The sequence below is a fragment of the Onychostruthus taczanowskii genome, unplaced genomic scaffold (assembly GCF_017590055.1).
Source record: "Onychostruthus taczanowskii isolate IOZ18803 unplaced genomic scaffold, ASM1759005v1 scaffold18, whole genome shotgun sequence".
In the NCBI taxonomy this organism is placed as follows: Eukaryota; Metazoa; Chordata; class Aves; order Passeriformes; family Passeridae; genus Onychostruthus; species Onychostruthus taczanowskii.
In genome coordinates, this window is record NW_024499017.1 from 12,149,510 (window position 1) to 12,166,974 (window position 17,465).

A 17,465-nucleotide genomic window follows, 5' to 3' on the forward strand; every position below is an offset into this window, starting at 1 on the left:
CTACCGCGCGGCTCTTCCAATCAGCGCCTCCTCATCTTGCTGCGCCACGCCCCCGCAGGTAGCGGACGCTTGGTCGCTAACCGACGCAACCAGCGTGCGCGCCCCCTAGCGGACCGTGCGCATGGCGGGGCCGGTGCCCGGTAACGGGGCGCGCTGCGGGCCGGTGCAGGGCTGGGGCCGGGTTCACCGCGTCCCGTCCCACCTCCTGCTCCAATTCCATGAAAAAAAAACAGACATTCCCTTCCCTTGGGAAAATGTGGCTGCGGGAGAGGGGAGGGGAAAAAAAAAAAAAAAGGGGGAAACCATCTTTTGCCCCGTGTGAGGATCGAACTCACGACCTTCAGATTATGAGACTGACGCGCTACCTACTGCGCTAACGAGGCTCCTCGACAAACGTGCTCGCGGGCAGGTTCTTGTTCCTGCCCTCCGCCTCCCCGGCCCTTCCCGGCGCTCGTGTCCTCACCGCCATTCCCGGGGTGCTGCCTGAGAAACCTCTTTCGGTACAAAAATCTCCTTCTCTGAGCCTCTTTTGATTGTTTCGTTCTTTTTTCCCCCACTCCTTCTTTTCCCTGCTTTTCTGCCAGACCTCAGATTTTTTGCAAATGGCTCCTCTTTCCCGCAGTGTTCTGCAAGAAATATCTAAGGTTATGTATTTTTTTTCTATTTTTTTAAATTTATTTTGGAAATGGCTCCTTTTTATTCCATGTTGTTCTGCAAAACAGCTGCAGAGTCCTTTGGGGTTTTTAAGCATCCTCATCCTGCTGGCCAGGAATAGACTGTGAGGGCTGTGCTGACAACAGGCTCACGAGGAAATCAAGTTGCTTCCACATAATTAACAAAAATTAGAGCCAGCCTCGTTTGCCGTGAACAGACGCTGTTCAGCTGGGATTTCTGCAGTGGAATGAGCTCCCTGCTCTCAGAGAATGCTCAGCACAAGAGGGTCCCCAGTGATGCTGGCTGATGTGCTGCCCTGAATCCCAATGGAGGGGCCTCACCCTCAGCGAGGGTCCCACGGATGCAGTCGCCATGACAATCGAGCAACAAATCCCCAAACTGGCAGAAGACGGAAAAAAACAGAGATTGAATTGATGCAGAAAGTCTGAGAGCGTCGCCCACGAGAATCGCTGCAGGGAGGCTGCTCTGCAGAGCAAGGAGCTGGCAGAGGATGGAGGAGGAACACACCTTTGGACATCGTAGACTCCACAATGGTTTGGCTGGGAAGGGACCTTAAAATCATCCCATTCAGCCCCTGCCATGGCAGGGACACCTCCCACTGTCCCAGGTGGCTCCAAGCCCTGTCCAGCCTGGCCTGGGCACTGCCAGGGATCCAGGGGCAGCCACAGCTGCCCTGGGCACCCTGGGGACAATTCCCCCCCAATATCCCATCCATCCCTGCCCTCTGGCAGTGGAAGCATTCCCTGTGTCCTGTCCCTCCATCCCTTGTCCCCAGTCCCTCTCCAGCTCTCCTGGAGCCCCTTCAGGCCCTGGAAGGGCTCTGAGCTCTGCCTGGAGCCTTCTCCTCTCCAGGTGAGCACCCCCAGCTCTCCCAGCCTGGCTAGAGAGCAGAGTTTTCCCAGCTTTTGGAGCATTTTTCTGGCTCCTCTGGACTCTCTCCAGCAGCTCCATGTCCTCCTTACATTGAGGGCTCCAGGGCTGGACACAGATCTCCAGTGGGATTTCATGACAGCAGAAAAGAGGGGAGCATCACCTCCTTGTCCTACTGCTCACAGTCCTTCTGAGTCTCACCAGACCAGATGAGACGCTTGAGCTGCCCACAGATTTTGCCAGGGGTGTGATGGGCAGCTGTTGTCAGGGTCAGGAAATCCTGATTCCCAAGGGTCTGGATATGGGATGACGACACAATGAGCCCAAGCTGCCTGGCTCATGGAACAAACAACACTGCTCCAGCCCTGGGATGAGTAAATGCTCAGTTTCTCCCATGCTGAACCTCTGCATTCCACCCCCTGAGTGCCCACAGGCAGGATGAGGTGTCATTTTTAGTGCTGTGCTAATCCTTTAGGGCCTCAGCGATGGACAAATGGAGTGCCCACAGTTCTGATTACATCACAAAAAGCTGCTCCAAGCATCTAAACCAAGGCACATGAGCAGTGAGTCATGTAAACCAAACATGAAACCTTTGGAAATATGGCCAGAGCTGTTTTCCACCTGTAGGGAATCACGTGGCTTTTCCCACGTTACATTATGCTCAGCTGGTATTTAAAGGTTCTGACACAGCTTTTGGAGGCCTTGTCATGTCTGTTTGTTTAGGAAGTGATGGATTCATGGAGGGGACAGGGGAAAGTACTGATGGCAAGGATTTTTGTGTGAATGAAACAAAAGATGTCCTGGGTGACATTGCCTGGAGCAGAACCATGGCAGTCTGCAGCACACACATGCTTTCCCCTCTTTTACTTTTATATTTTTACCTGACCTTTGTTCTTTTTCATTTCCCACTGAATGCTCCTGCTGCCTAATCACCCTGCAACCTTCTCTCCTTTCCCTCACCCACCCGACCCCTATAACCTGACACCACAGTCTTGGCTCTGTGGGTGCTGAGCCACATTTCTCATCCATCAGATTTCCCTTGGCCCACTGACCCCCTTTCCAGTCCAAGCCAGCAGAAGGCAGGACTGGAAAGGGCTGGGATGGACAGCCCATCACAAATCCATGCCAATTCCCACACAGCTCCATTGCCCTGTGCTGATTTCCTGCAGATGAGGAAGGACAAAGGGAAAAGGCAGTGCCACAATGATGCCAGCCAGAGCCCAGCAAAGCCCGAGGCAAAGCTCCCAGTGCTCCAAGTGACCATGTTTCCCCTTCTGACAGGACAGAGTGAGGGAATCCCAGCCCTTCATCACATCAGAGAGGAGAAATAATTGCTGTTTCCAATTTCCAGTGCTGTTCTTGTGGAGCAACACACAATAGCTTTGGAGCCTGGGCACATCCAAGGTCCTTGAGGCCCAGAAGGTGGAGACCTGGTGTGCAACAGGGAGGTTATAACTGAATATCACCTTCAACTTCAGTCATCAAAGCCTAAAATTGCTGCTTTCTCCCCTATCTCACCAAATCCATCATCTGAATCAAGCAGCTTTGTTTGTGACAGTAGGGAAAACAGGAGAAGTGCGTTATCATCATCTGCCATCCTCTGTGGCACTGTCTGAGCACCTTCCTTGGAAAACATTCCAGAGTAATGGCCCGGAGCCCTCCAGTGCTGCTGTCTGAGGCAGGCAGCTCACAGCCCTTACCACAGGGCTCTTGGAAAAGGATGTAGCAAAAGGGGAAATGTTATTGTTTCATTTCCCCTCAGCAATTAAGGAGCTGATGCAGCTCTCGCTGTAGTCAATTAGTCTTCACGCTCACTAAAGGGCTTTGGATGGGTCCCAAAGTTAGTGTCCTCATTTTCTGTAATCCTGGAAGTGTTTATGCCTTCCCAGGCTCGGAGAGGGGATGAGCCAGCTGATGGCATATCCAGCCAATTACAACCAGAACAACGAGGGGAGAATGATTTATTTTCCATTTGGCAAGAGGGACAGAAAAGTATGGCAAGGCAGGCCGAGACAGATGAACAAAGCCTGTCTGCAAGCCCTGTTTGCCACAGAGAGTATTTGCAGCATGTTTTTTTGGCATGAGCCTACACTGAGATTTCTGCTTTGTAATAAAAAACAAAGACTGCTCCTGCCTCCTAAAAAACTGCTCCCATCTTTGGAGGGAGGACACATCAAAGAGAGAACATCCCAATAGAAAGGTTGAAGAATTTTGCTTTGATTTTTGTGATGTGTGTATTTTTTTTTCAAGCTGGAAAACAGCTCTTCTTGTCCTGGGTCTATGATTTCCCACTTCCTTGTTTTGTGGATATCTATCTCACCAGATTTGCAGGATAAACAGCATTGGACAGGCTGGGCTGTTCAGAGAAAATCCAGAGTAAAGCTTCTGATGGCTCAGGAAGTGGTCACATCCTTCTGCTTTAGAGCAGAGCTCCGTGCCCTCTCCGTAACTGGCTCCCCACTGCCAGAGGGCAGGGATAGATGGGATATTGGGAAGGAATTCTTCCCCAGGAGGGTGGTGAGACCCTGGAACAGGTTCCCAGAGAAGCTGTGAGTGCCTCATGCCTGGAAGTGCCACTGTACAGGGCTTGGAGACACCTGGGATAGTGGAAGGTGTCCCTACCCTGGCTGGGGGTGGCACTGAATGGGCTTTAAGGTCCCTTCCAAGACAAACCTTTAAGATCACTTCCAGCCTTCCAACCCAAACATTCCATGATTCTACGGCTTATGGAAGAGGGTATGACCTTTCTTCAACATGCTGCCCTTGCTTTCATGAGGAATCAGTCAATCTAAGTGCCTGGAGTCACCCAAGACATCACAGCACTTCTACCACAAGCAGTTCTTTTCCCTCCAGCTTTGGCCCCAGTCCAGCCTGAACAATTTACTTCTGTTCAACACCCGGAGCAGCTCAGCTGGCAGAAGGATTCTCCTGCTCTGGAGGGGTCAGGTGTTGGGGTGCTATTCCTGGCTGCTGCTCTGTGGTTGTGCAACCCCAGGCAGCTCTCAACGTCAGCGAGCAGAGCGTTTCCTGAACCACAGGCAACGCAGTGCTCAGTTAATATTTGAACACGTGGGGGATTGCTTCAATCCTAGGAGTACCAAAAACCAGGGGAAGACCTTGTTACACGCTGTGTTGTTCCACGGTTTCCCCGCCCTGCCTCCCGCGCTCGCGCTGTCGCTGCGGCTTGCCAAGACGTTATGGATTTTCTGAGTGAAATCAGTACACAAACACAGCTCAGTGCTGCTTACACCAACCGATTCACCGTGTTCCATCAAGCAACATCTCCCATTTCATGATCCTGGAGCCAAGAGCTGTTTGCTGGAACGGCTGGAACGGCAGGAACTGACGTCAGTTATGGTACCCAGCAATGATGCCTTGGGCAATCCTTCTTGCAGGGGGAGTGCAGGGAGTTTTTTTAGCCAAACATTCTATGAAAATGATGGTTTTGTGATGGCACTGCGCACATCTGTGTGTTAGCTTGGATTTACCATGCAAAAAAAGTGTGTCTAATAGTCTAGAACATGTGATATTCCAAAAGACAGTGTTGTGCTCCCACTGAGGGACGGGCTCAGCTGTTGTCAGACCTCAGAGAAAACCCACCCAGGCAAAATGTGGGGCTCCTCTCTAGCTTCCCTTCTCTCAAATTACACTTTTCTACCCCCAAAACAGATATTCTGCCATTTTCACCACTTCTTCCTTAAGTTCTCCTGACTCAGAAGGTGAAATTTGAAGTGTGGGAATTTGTTCTTAAGGGTAGCCACCATCTTGAGGCAAATTTAAGATGAAAACTTCTCAGAAGAGTTATTTTAAGGCACTGCAAACAATTCTCTACAGTCGGATTCTGCCTGAAAATCTCCAATAGCAGCTGGGTAATGGCTGCATACTTATAAAAAAACCAAACCCACATTAATCTTGAGCTGAGCTGGATCGATAAGAACAATTTGTGAGCAAAGAACTGAGGGGAGGTATTTGAATTCAGGTTGAAATGCAAGTTATTATCAGCACAGTGTCCTTCCTTTTATTTTATGGGGCTTTTCTCTCTGTGTTCCTGGTGAATTTAATACTGCTGACAGCTGCTGAGCTCCCAGCCCCACACACTGAGTGCTGTCTTCCAGGAAGGGTGCAGCACTTTGTCTGTTCCTTGGGAAAAAAAAAAAAAAAAAAGCCTTTTCAGTCCTGTTGTACCAGAAAAATGAGGAGATGATTTATTATTCTGAATGTGAAATACACTCGTTTCATTGTGAGGCAGCTCATGTGGGAAAAAAATAGGAAAAGTGGGAGTTTTTCCCAAGGGAAATGCTGTGAATATCAGCCACGGTTTGGAGTCACTGTTCATACTGGATTTAAAAAAAAACAACACCAACCCAACCTTGTGGAAGATAGAACCCTTGGGAAAACCTGTGGTGCTTTTTTTTTTTACTTAGTATTTAGTCTGGTGTATTAGGTGCAGACAGGAGGATCCGAGCTGGAATCCAAACCCAGCCTGTGCTCTAACCTGCTTTGTAAATTTGGGAAATCACATCTCCTTTGCCTCATGCAAAACTAGGGCTGACAGGGATTGCAGGGGATTATTTACCCCAACCTTCTCCCTGAGATCAGAACGATTCTCCCTGAACTCTTCAGAGCAGATGTTTTACTAATTTCTCATTAAATAAAAACATCCAAAGGTGATTATTCCACTTCTTTCCTAGGGAATTTCTTCTGGTGCTCTACAATTCTTACCCTTAGCCCAGTCCCTAATTTCTATGTTTTTTTCCAAGCTGTAAGCTCATTATTTCTCATCGTGGTCCCACAGCAAGCAGAGAAGAGCTAATTCCCTCCCGCTCTGCAGAAACCTTTTGCATATTTGAAGACTATGTAATGTCCCCTTTGGGTTAAGGCTCCTCTTCCTCAGCCTAAATGCTTTGTAAAGTGTTCTAAGGCCAGGATAAAAACGCTCTGTGGCTCCATTTTTGAAGGGCTCTGTTCCAGCGCCGTCGCCGAGCCTGAAGCCAAAGCATTTTCCAAAGCAGCGTTTTCTCACCAGGGCTGGGGAGCTGTGCTGAGGCAGAGCTGATCCCAAAGGCTGTGTCCATGCTGTCATTCCAACTGCTCCTAACACCTTCCTCAAATCCAGACTCGCCAACTGTCTGTGCTGTCGACACGCAGACACGGGCGAGGGCTGAGCTGAGGAGGGAAAGGTCAGGCGAGTCTCGGTGTGGATCTAAGTTTCCTTCTCACAGTCTCTGCAGATTATTTATGAGAGGAGCATGTGATAGCCCAGCCTGTCAGCAGATACTCTGATTGTGGCTCTCCCCGAGCACCATATGGATGCTTTCAGCCGGAGCTGCAGCCCTGCTAACAGTCGGCTTGTGGATGCAAACCACACGGCACACAGAGCCCGGAATTGTCAGCCCTGACACCAGGACACCAGCACCTGTACACCCCAAAAATAACATTATCTGCTTTCATCCTCCTGCCTTCAGCCCCCAGACACAATTCTGAGAGTATGGTGGAATTTCCTCAGCCTGGAAAATGTTTTTTTTTAAAAGGCAGGCATTTAAATAAAGAAGAGTCCTGTTGACACAGAAATTTGGGATTGCTGGTTTAGCAATGTATCAGTGTTCTGCTGGTCATCCATGCCTCACCTGCTATCCCTGCACAGTGATGTGACGGACAGAGCAAACACACACCTCAGGGCTGTATTTCCTTGTTAGTCACATCTTTAATGGCCTCATAATGACAGGCCACTGGAACTGCGTGACGCTGAATCACAAAATTAGGTCATGAACCCTCATTCCTTTGTGTGAGTGCAAATTCACTCCAACTTCAATGCTCCACCCCAAAAAATGCAAAACCACTGATAATCCCTAAGATGCTTAGAAAGCTGTCCTTTTCCCTGTACTCCTAAGGAGAGTCCTGGTCACAGCTCCCTGTCCCTTGGATTGTACAGCGAGATTGTGCCCTATTGATGCAAAATCATCCTTAAATTCAAAACACGGTGCCAGGAACGTATGTGAGAGAAAGAGAGAGAAAGAGAGATGCAGCTGAAAGGCTCCAGCCAACAGCTTGTGTCAGAAAGCTGCTAAGCAGGAAACAGTTGGGCAGTTTTACTCACAACGTGGTATCTGTGACTGAAGTTGTGATTTAATCAATTCCTCACAAACCGAATGAGACCGGGGGGTGACTTCCAAGAGAATCGGAGCACCTGCTCCTGAAATTTTATTCTTCCAATGTAAACTCTACGCATATCCATGTCAGTGTGAAGGCAAACTGGTGACAGATCATTGAACTTGCACTTTTGCATGGAGAAAAGTGCTTAAGTGCTCATTTTGAAGGGTCACTCCAAGGTATCATCCTGCAAGTTCATGGAATAATGGAATACCAGGTTGGAGGGGACCTCAAAGATCATCTGGCCCAACCTTTCTTGGCAAAAGCACCATCTAGACAAAACAGCTGAATCTTAAAAGTGCCCAGCATTGGGGAATCCACCATTTTCCTGAGGAGATTGTTCTTTTTTGTTGCTGAAGGGTAACATGGCATGGCACTGTGGTGGCCATGGCTGTGTTACTGAGAAGAGCACGGCCTGGCACCAAGGTGGCCATGGCTGTGTCACTGAATGAGGAACATGACGTGTCACTGAGGTGGCCATGGCTGTGTCACTGAGGAGAACACGGCCTGGCACCAAGGTGGCCATGGCTGTGTGTCACTGAGGAGAACAGGGCCTGGCACTGAGATGGCCATGGCCGTGCGTCACTGAGAACACGGCCTGGCACTGAGACGGCCATGGCCATGTGTCACTGAGGAGAACACGTCCGGACCCTGAGATGGCCATGGCTGGGTCACTGAGGAGAACACGTCCGGACCCTGAGATGGCCATGGCTGGGTCACTGAGGAGAACACGTCCGGACCCTGAGATGGCCATGGCTGGGTCACTGAGGAGAACACGGCCAGGCGCCGAGATGGCCATGGCCGTGTGTCACTGAGGGGAACACGGCATGGCACCGAGGAGGCCATGGCTGTGTGTCACTGAGGAGAACACGGCCGGGCACTGAGATGGCCATGGCTGTGTCACTGAGGAGAACACGGCCGGGCACTGAGATGGCCATGGCTGTGTGTCACTGAGGAGAATACTGCCTGGCATAGAGACGGCCATGGCTGTGTCACTGAGGAGAACACCGCCTGGCACAGAGGCGGCCGTGGCCGTGTGTCGCTCTGCCAGGCCGCTGTGACATTCCCCCAGCACCACGGCCGTGTGTCACGGAGCCGGGAGCGCGGCCATGCCGGCGGAGCCCCGTGCCACACTCAAGATGCCGGCGGGGCGAGGCGGAGCCCCGCTGACGCGCTGTCAGCTGACGGCCGAGCGGCCGCGGCGGCGCGGGGGGCGGGCGCCGGCACTCGGAGGTGTCCGCTGCCGCCGCGCAGAGCCGCCGCCGGGCCCGGGCCGAGCGAACGCCGCCATGCCCTCGGAGAAGAGCTTCAAGCAGCGCCGCACCTTCGGTGAGGGCCCCGGGGAGGGACGCGGCGGGGTGCGGCCCGCCGGAGCTCCCGGTGCCGGCGGGATGCTGGAGGGGATCGCCGGGGTGGGGAGGGGGGCGATGGCGGTGGGAGCAGCGAGGATCCGCGGGCGGCTCCTGCTGACAGCGGGGCCCCGCGGGCGGAGCGGGCCCGGGGCTGCCCCGGTGTCCCGGCCTGCTCGGGGCTGCGGCGGACTCAAAGCCCGGCCCGTCCTCCCGGGTTGTTTACCCGGGCGGTTCGGGACATGGGGGTTTTGTGGTGTGGCGAGGTGTGCTGCGCCCGGCTGTGGAGATCTGTGCTTGGGGTGGGGAGATCTCTTCGTGGCATCATCTATTATCGACTGCAAAACTCCCAGGAGCCTGGAAACATCCTCGGCGTGTGTGCCAGGAGCTGGGCCTGCCCTTCCCTCCGGTGTCTGCTCAGTGTCCGGCGGCCTCTGCGCCAGTGGCAGCGGAATTAAAGCTCCGCTGGCAGCCGGTGCCTGGCGCGGGGAGAGGAATTCTGCAGCCGGGCAGCCGCCACTGGAGCGGGGCGTGTGGCTCCTGCCTCTGTTTGGCTGTTGAAAACTAGCAGGGCATCGAAAAGAGCTGTGTAATGATGGCTGGGAAAATGAGATTAGTGCCTTTCGAGAAGGAGCAGCCTCGATAGGGCCGTGGCACGCTTCTGTGTGTGCTCAGGATGGGAGCGGAGCAGTCAAAGGGCTCGGGATGTGCCCGTGTGTGTCAGTGAGGGAGGCTGAAGCGCTGCGAGGGTAACACGAACTGGCAGCGTAACCTATTTCTGCGTGAACTATAAAATCCCGTACGTGAGATGGAATTGGTGGAAGTAATTGATCCAGATTTTCCTTTCTTCCTGCCTTTGGGTTAAAGTCAAGCTGCTTAAGAGAGCTTTGTGATGTGCCCACCCTTGCCTTTGCTGTTGTGCTGAATGTGAGCTGTTCCCTGCAGTGAAGCGGGGAGGATGTGGATCTGACAAAAGTCTGTGTTTATGCCGCCCCTTTTCTCAGAGCCTTCCGAAACTGTTGTTGACCCCATCGCCTGTCAGCAGCCTCTGTGGCAGGTATTAAGTTCAGCTAGGATGGCAGCCAAGCAGTTGCCACTGCAACTACTGTCGTCAGAGAACAGTGTTTATCTGTGGCTGACTGGGGCCTGATTTTGAACACACCACGCACAATAATCTCCATGATTTGCCCGGTTTGTGTTCCTTCTACTCCAGGGAGTTCTGCTGAATAACATTGCTGTGAACAAACCTGCTCCAGCTGAAAAGTTAGTGCTTGCCAGGCGGATGGTTGGTCTCACTCCCTCCACGTACCTTTTGTGGTTTTGGTTAATCTTAAAAAGTGTTTTTAACGAGGTGGAACTCTCTGCCCTTGAAGCGCTCCTGCTGGGCTGTGGGAATGTGGCTCGGGATGTGAGGTGGCTTTCAGCTGAAGGCTTTGCATGCTCCTTGCCTGAGTTCTGCTTGATTCACCTGCAGCTTCAAGCGGTGATTCACAGGAGCTGCATTCCTTGCCGGGCTCCTGAGGAGGATGTGCTCCATGGGCACAAACACACACCGAGGGATGTTATTGCTGAGTGTCCTGCCATTAGCATTCCAACGGGGAGCTGGCCCGAGTGCTTCTCTCCCTAGGCAGGTGTGTGTTCAAGCCCTGATGCAACACTAAGTCATCTCTCTCGGAGCTGTTTGGAACCTGAAAACAGCCTGGAAAGCCCCGTCCTGCTGAAGAACAGAGGGCTTAAAACTGAGTTCACTGAATCTGAAAGTAGGCAGGGGACACACACACACACACACACACACACACACACACACACACACACACACACGAGGCGGCCCCTGAAAGCAGCCAGGCTGTTTACTCTGCCTCATGTACTTTAGCCAGGTTCATGATATCTGTTCTATTAATATTTCTGTCTGAGGAGAGGTGAACTTTATCCTGAAAACTGGCACGGAGAGCGGCAAAATGTGTAGGTCCAGCAGAGCCTCCAGCAGCTCCTGCAACAATGGGTGAGGCTGAGTCAAAATAAAACCTGGAATTCGGTAACAGGAGAGCACACAAGGAAAGCTGATGCTGCCAGGCTTGGGCCAGTCTCGGGGCTCAAATAATTGTTGACCATTTCCTCTTCTGGGACCTGACAGAAATAGCACAGGGTATTTAGTTGTTCATTTGGGTGGTGTAATTTGAGGCCTTAACTGTGTGAGGTTAAATGTGTGCTTCAGTGGGCAGAAAGTGAGGGGGTGTGGGGAGGAAAGGATCTCCTTTAACACTTTCTAGGAGTGCCAGGCAGGTACACACAGCGCTTGTCACCTTGAGTTAAGGAGCAGGGGATCAGCTGTCACAGGAGAGGTTGTACTCCTGATAGTGCTGGCCCATTTGGAAATTGCTTTGCCTGAATTTCCTCTTCTGGCTTCTCCTGACACGTGGTCCCTCTGTTTGCTGGTGTAGAAATAAGGAAATAACAGCATTAACTGTGAATGTTTAAACAGGATTTTTTTTGTTTAATCCCTTGCAGAACAAAGAGTGGAAGATGTACGACTGATTCGGGATCAGCATCCCACAAAAATACCAGTAAGTCCAATTCTTTTAACTGTTTACTTCAGTTTCCAGTCTCATGGTCTTTTTAGCAGTTAGAAAGCTGTGAAAGAGCTGTCCTGAGGAGACCAAATGAAAACCTGGCTGTTCAGGGTGGCTAAGCCTGGATTTCAGGAGCATTCTCAAGCAGCAGTTCTCACAGGTGGTGTGGTGCAGCAAGGTGCTCACAGGGGCTGGAGGAAGTGGCATTTCCGGAGTTTTGCCCTTGTGTTTTGTAACTTGGAAGAAAACCACACCCCAGCTGAGCTCTGAGATCCTCCTGAGCACCCAGCTCTTCTCTCTGTGGTTTTCTTCTCCGAATTAAGAGTCTTCAGAGGCTCACCAAGAAGAGCAGACAGGAGTGTAGAGGCAGCTACAGATTTGCTCATCAGCCTGTGCTGAGAAGGACAGAAATGTTTTTCTCCTGGGATGGGCCAGTGCTTAGGTCTCCAGGAATGCTGCTGGGCTGTCCAGCTCACGTTGGATATCACCCCTCACCCTGTCATTCCTCAGCTGCTCAGCTCCAAATGCTGCCCAAGTTTGTATTTTATTTTACTTGCATCCTCAAAGTTAAAAATGCAGAGAATATCCTACAAGCAAAAGGCATGGATTGTGTTCTGTCGCTGGTGAGTTCTTCAGCAGAAGGAACTGAATGGGACCCTCAGCCTTTGGCTCTGTGATGAGATTTGGTGACCCCAGTGTGTGGAAATTCTGCTGTGAACCAACTGCTGCAAACTGTCCCCACTTCCTGAGCAAGCTCACTGACAGAAGCTGATGTAGAAACAGAAACTGAAAGGTTTTCACCTTTTCTTGGGCTTTAAATTCCTTCCTTCACTTTGGAGCTGCCACTGCTGCTTCCCTGTGCAGCTGGGCAGAGGAACAAGGAATACTTCACAGCAGGATTTTTTAACTTTTTTGGAATGTTTCATTTTCCCAAAAGGTGCTTTCTTTGCAAATCTGTTTCCTGACAAATATTGCTTTTTCACTCACCTTTCAGAGACCACTTAGCCATAGTCCCCAGGCTCTGTGACCACAGATTGAAAGCCAGGGATTTATGGCAAAACTCTCACTTGAAGTCAGCCATGGACAGGTTCCAACCAAAAATTCAGAGGTGCCTAAGGAACTTGCTGGAGATGTGGTGATGCAAACTCCCAGCTATCCCTGCTGGGATCCCTGGAGTCTTGCTGGGCCAGTCACTGCCTCGTTATTGTCATTAGCAGTTCTGGATGAGATAAGGTGGCAATGTCACACCAGATAATAAATCCCTCCTGTGCTGTCAACATCCTCCATTCTGCTGTTAGAAATATCTACTGCTTAAAAATAGTGGGGCTTTGTTACCCAGAATGAGCCAGCGTTTATTTCAACTGATGTAAGGCTCTTTCTCTGGTAGAATTCAATCAACGTCTCTTCACCTGTGCAGCTTTTTAGGATCAACACAGCCAGACCCCGTGAGCATGGAGAGGATCCAAGGGACTGGTGTCACGTAGCTGCTGCTGACTGAGAGTCAACAAACCCCACATGGCCCTGGAAACGGGAGCACACGAGTTCTGAGATCACTTCTTAAAAGCAGGAACTACCCTCAGTTGCTGGGCAGGGTGTTCCTTAAATTGGGAAATCTGCAGTTTCTCTGTGAATTAAGTGGTTATTACACAGCAGTCCTGGCAGAGCTACTGGTTCCTGAGCATGCTTGAGGAAATTTTCTCCTTAATTTGGAAATTGGAGGGTTTATGCCCTTCCAAAGTAGCTTTTTCTCACGTATCTGAAGGAACCATGGGAGCTGAATGGAACAGCAGAGTCATCTGGAGTAGTGGTTCTTAAAGAGATGGCCTGAAACTGGAGAAATTCCAGAGACAACTGCTTGATCTGGCAGACTTCTATAGCAGCACAAACCCCTGGTCAGCCACTGCAGTGTGTTTGAGGGGAGTGGGCTTGCTCTTTTTCCTTGGATTTCCTTGTTGCTGGGTTAAATGATTGCAGCAAAGGAACTCTTTTTAAAATTGCACTGAAGCTGTGGATGTGTGCTGTAAAATCCCTGTGTGTTACCCCTCTGTGCAGTGGCTCTTGCAAACAACAGAGGAGCACATGAAGGTAATTAATTCTCAGGGAAACACACAATTGTTTGGGTTGGAAAAGACATTTAAGATGATTGAGGCCAACCACGAATTGCTGCTGTTCAGCCTGGAGATGCTGCATTCAGAGATGAGGGCACAGACAGTGTTCCTGCCTTTCACACATTCTGCTTTTTGTGTTTCTTCTCAGGTGATCATTGAAAGGTACAAGGGGGAGAAGCAGCTTCCAGTTTTGGATAAGACCAAGTTCCTGGTGCCAGATCATGTCAACATGAGCGAGCTAATCAAAATTATCAGGTAGTATTGCTGGGATTCCAGTGTGAACTGATCAACCTCAGAGTGTGATGCTCTGTTAATTCCCCCCCCCGGTCCACTTGGGAGGTTTAAATGGAAAATTCATCAAATGAGCACTAGGACAAATCCAGGAGAAGGTGTTTTCCTTTTGCTTTGCTGGAAAAACCCCACTCTGAAGAGAGCTGGGCTGGTAGTCTGCCTCCAAGAGAAATAACATTCCCAGAGCTGTAGGAGGGAGTGTGGGGCTGTGAATCCCTGGCTGCCATGGGTCCTTCTGCCCAGCACTTCCTGCTTGGCTATTTTGGGATGCCTCCTCTCTTCTGCCACGGAGTCCCCCTGGGGAGTGGCTGCCTCTTCCCACCCACTGGGAAGGGGAGTTTGGGCTCAGAGCCAGAGCTCTGCTCTGGCTGCTGCCTGGGGATGCTCTTGGCATCCTTTGGGAACTGGAGTTTCCCTCAGTGACAGCACTGAGGCCTGGGAAACACCAGCTCAGACCAGAGTGTTTCTGCCCTGGCTGCTTGCTCAGCTTACAGGAAAGACAGAGGAAACAGCCCCAAGTGGAAGTTGTGTGGTCAGAAATTCTGCTAGAAGTGCATCTCTGCTGGCTCAGCAGCAGGGTTTGGTTAGGAAGGGTTCTCCAGAAGTGAGCAGCAAACCATTGTTTTGTGATGGTCACGCTGCAGCAGGAGCTGGTTCATGCAGGCCATGGGCTGTGGGAGTTGTCCAAACAAAAAGTGTCACAGGAAAATCCAACTCCTGCAGGAGGAAGAAAGGCAGAGAGGGCTTTGGAGACAGGAACCAGGTTGCTCAAGTCTTCCAGAGTTTCTCAGGAACGTGAAAGCCCCTGGGCAAAGAAGTTAACTGCAGGCTGAAGGATTTTCCCACCTTTTTTCTCTGGCTTTACTGTTAATAAATAACTTGGTAAGGGCCAGACTTGGGCCTCAGCCAGCTCCAGTGATGCACAGCAAAGCCCATATTCCCAAACCTTGGAGAGCTGCTGCTTTCCCTCAGCCTGCTGTCTCTGCTGTGATTAGTCTGGCTTTGGAAAGGTCCCTGTCCAGGGCTGTGGTTGGGAGCTAAATAAATCCCTGTTTCCAGCTGCTGCTGCCCCTCAGCAGCGAGTGGAAGCAGCAGGAAGCTCTCCTGATCTATTCTTTCCTTGCTTTGGTGGCAGCTCCACACTCCTGAGCTGCTATTGCTCACTTGGTTCATCCAGTGGGAAGAGCTGCTCTCTGCAGACCTGCTCTGCAGGAGGCAGTTTAGCAGGAACACCCATTTCCCCAGAGCTGGAATGATCCAAGGGAAATCCAGAAATGAGCTGTTTCCTGTGCCAGGCAGTTTGTGCAGCCAGTGGCTCCCTGCCCTTCCCACCATGCTTTCCCTGGGAGGGAGAGAGGGAGGAGGAGAGGGAGCAAGATGCTCCAAGGTTAAACCCAGGCTGTTACAGAGCTGGTGACAAAGTGAATTTAAAAGTTGCCCAGGTTTTGCAAGGAAGCTCTTCCCATCTTTCTAGTCTTCCCAAGGATATCTAGGTTTTCATTCCAGTGAGCTGCAAGCCAAAGGTCCCTGCTTATGCCAGGGGTGCTTCTTCCCAGTCCTTCCAGTTCAATGCCCTTCTGGAAAGCAGCTTTTCCCCTGAGTGAGGGCTCTGCCAGTGGATGCACGTGCCTGGATTGCCTGGATTCAGTAGAGGGATTCAGTCCAGTTTTGAGGGACAGGGCTGGGTGGGGACATGCAGGGAGAGGCTGGAATGAGATGAGCTTCATTTAAATCCTTCCACCCCAAACCATTCCCTGGCTCTCTGCTATCACCTTGCTGCTGTCAGTGCTGACGAGGACTGTCCCGTGTCCATCTGTCCTTTGTCCCCCTTTCCCCTCACCCCTCCCCAGGCGACGCCTGCAGCTGAACTCCAACCAGGCCTTCTTCCTGCTGGTGAACGGGCACAGCATGGTGAGCGTGTCCACGCCCATCTCCGAGGTGTACGAGAGCGAGAAGGACGAGGATGGCTTCCTCTACATGGTCTACGCCTCCCAGGAGACCTTCGGAGCGCCAGCCTCCGCCTAGGACACGCCGCTGGCCCTAGCCTAGGATTTGGGTTGACCCTTGGCCATCACCCCCACTCTGCCCCACACACCCCCCAGGGAAAGAACCGGATGTCACCTACGCTCTCAGTCCTTAGCATAGTCTTGCTTTAGCAGGTGTCTCATCTCACCTTGCCTTGTTTGTGACTATTAAACAGTACAGACGAGCACCTCCAGCTTTGAAACCTGCCCTAACAATATTCCACACAGGCACATTTACAGGTCTGGACCTGAACAAAAGGAGCCCAGTTGTGCATGTGACACTTGCAGAGAAAGGGACACTCGATTTACTGTTAACAAGCAAACAGGCACCAGGGAGGAACTAAAGCGTTTCCCGTGAGTTTGCTGGAAAATCTCCCTACGATTCTTTAAATTTTTTTGGTTTTAAATGGGAAGGTTTCTCATGAGAGCAATTGCATTTTAATGTTCCAAAGGGGAGCTTTTTCTTCTGCAGCTCCATCAGACTCGTGTCAGCGCTGCAGGGAGTTAAGGCAAGTGCTCGGGGTGAGCTGGGGAAGGACAACTCTTTGCGTCTCCGGTTTTTGGGCACCGCGCGCTCGGGGCGGTGCCGCTTTCTGGAATACTCATACCAAACACCACAGCTTTATCGTAGTTTTAGGAAGTGTCTAACTGTAAAATGCACACCCGAAGAGGTAACACTGAAATAAACTCCAGTCTGTTAAGAATTCCCAATCCCTGTGTGTTCATCTGAGCTGGCTTCCAGTGATCCATAGGATCCTGCCCCTAGCCCGGAGGTCGGCCGTTCCCGTGCCTGGCAGTCGGGAGGAGCAGCTCAGGGCCGAGAGTCGACGAACAAATGCTCTGTGGCACGGCTGGAGGCTCCTGTGTCCCGGGCAGGGAGCAGGCTGTGCGGAGGGGAGCTCTCCCGTGGGACAAAGCTGCGTTTCCCTAGTGCTGTCAGCGAGGCCCCGCGGTGTCCGTGTGTCCCCGGTGTCACCGGCAGCCCGGCTCTGGCGGGGACAGAAGCAATACTACAGCGCCTGGCACTGCGCGGGGTGCACGCGTTGTACCTCCTCCACCTTGTACCTCCTCCACTCTTTGCATGCATCTCCTTTTCCCGGGGCCCCCCCTGCCCGTTTTTTTATTGTCCTTTGTGTTTTTACTCCGACGTGAACTTTTCGATGCAGCTTGTTCTCTGTTTAGTTCTGTTCGTGTAAGAACTCGTTTAACTCGTAACTGACAACTGTACTTGTAATTACGACGTGATCGACTGATATTCCTGTACAAATGTTGCTTTTTTAAAATTAATACAGTGCTGATATGGATGGATTACATCCCAACTTAATTCCGGCTCGTGTGGTTATTCCTAGGCATTTTCACAGCAAAATAATTAAAGGAATTAAAAATAATTCCCTGCTACTGCCAAGCTGGAGAAGCCCCCACACAGCT

At 51.3% G+C, this 17,465-nt stretch overlaps 1 protein-coding gene and 1 non-coding gene across 2 annotated transcripts; one reads left to right on the forward strand and one right to left on the reverse strand.

Moving 5' to 3' along the window:
• Positions 1–310: 310 nt before the first annotated feature.
• TRNAM-CAU lies at positions 311–383 on the reverse strand. The gene has a single exon. It is a non-coding gene; the product is annotated as a tRNA-Met (tRNA).
• An 8,485-nt stretch (positions 384–8,868) lies between these two features.
• MAP1LC3B (microtubule associated protein 1 light chain 3 beta) lies at positions 8,869–17,361 on the forward strand. Its single transcript, XM_041400600.1, has 4 exons — positions 8,869–9,024; positions 11,553–11,608; positions 13,871–13,977; positions 15,864–17,361. The coding sequence occupies exons 1-4, from the start codon at positions 8,985–8,987 to the stop codon at positions 16,036–16,038; spliced, it is 378 nt and encodes a 125-aa protein (XP_041256534.1). The 5' UTR covers positions 8,869–8,984; the 3' UTR covers positions 16,039–17,361.
• The last annotated feature ends 104 nt before the right edge of the window (positions 17,362–17,465 follow it).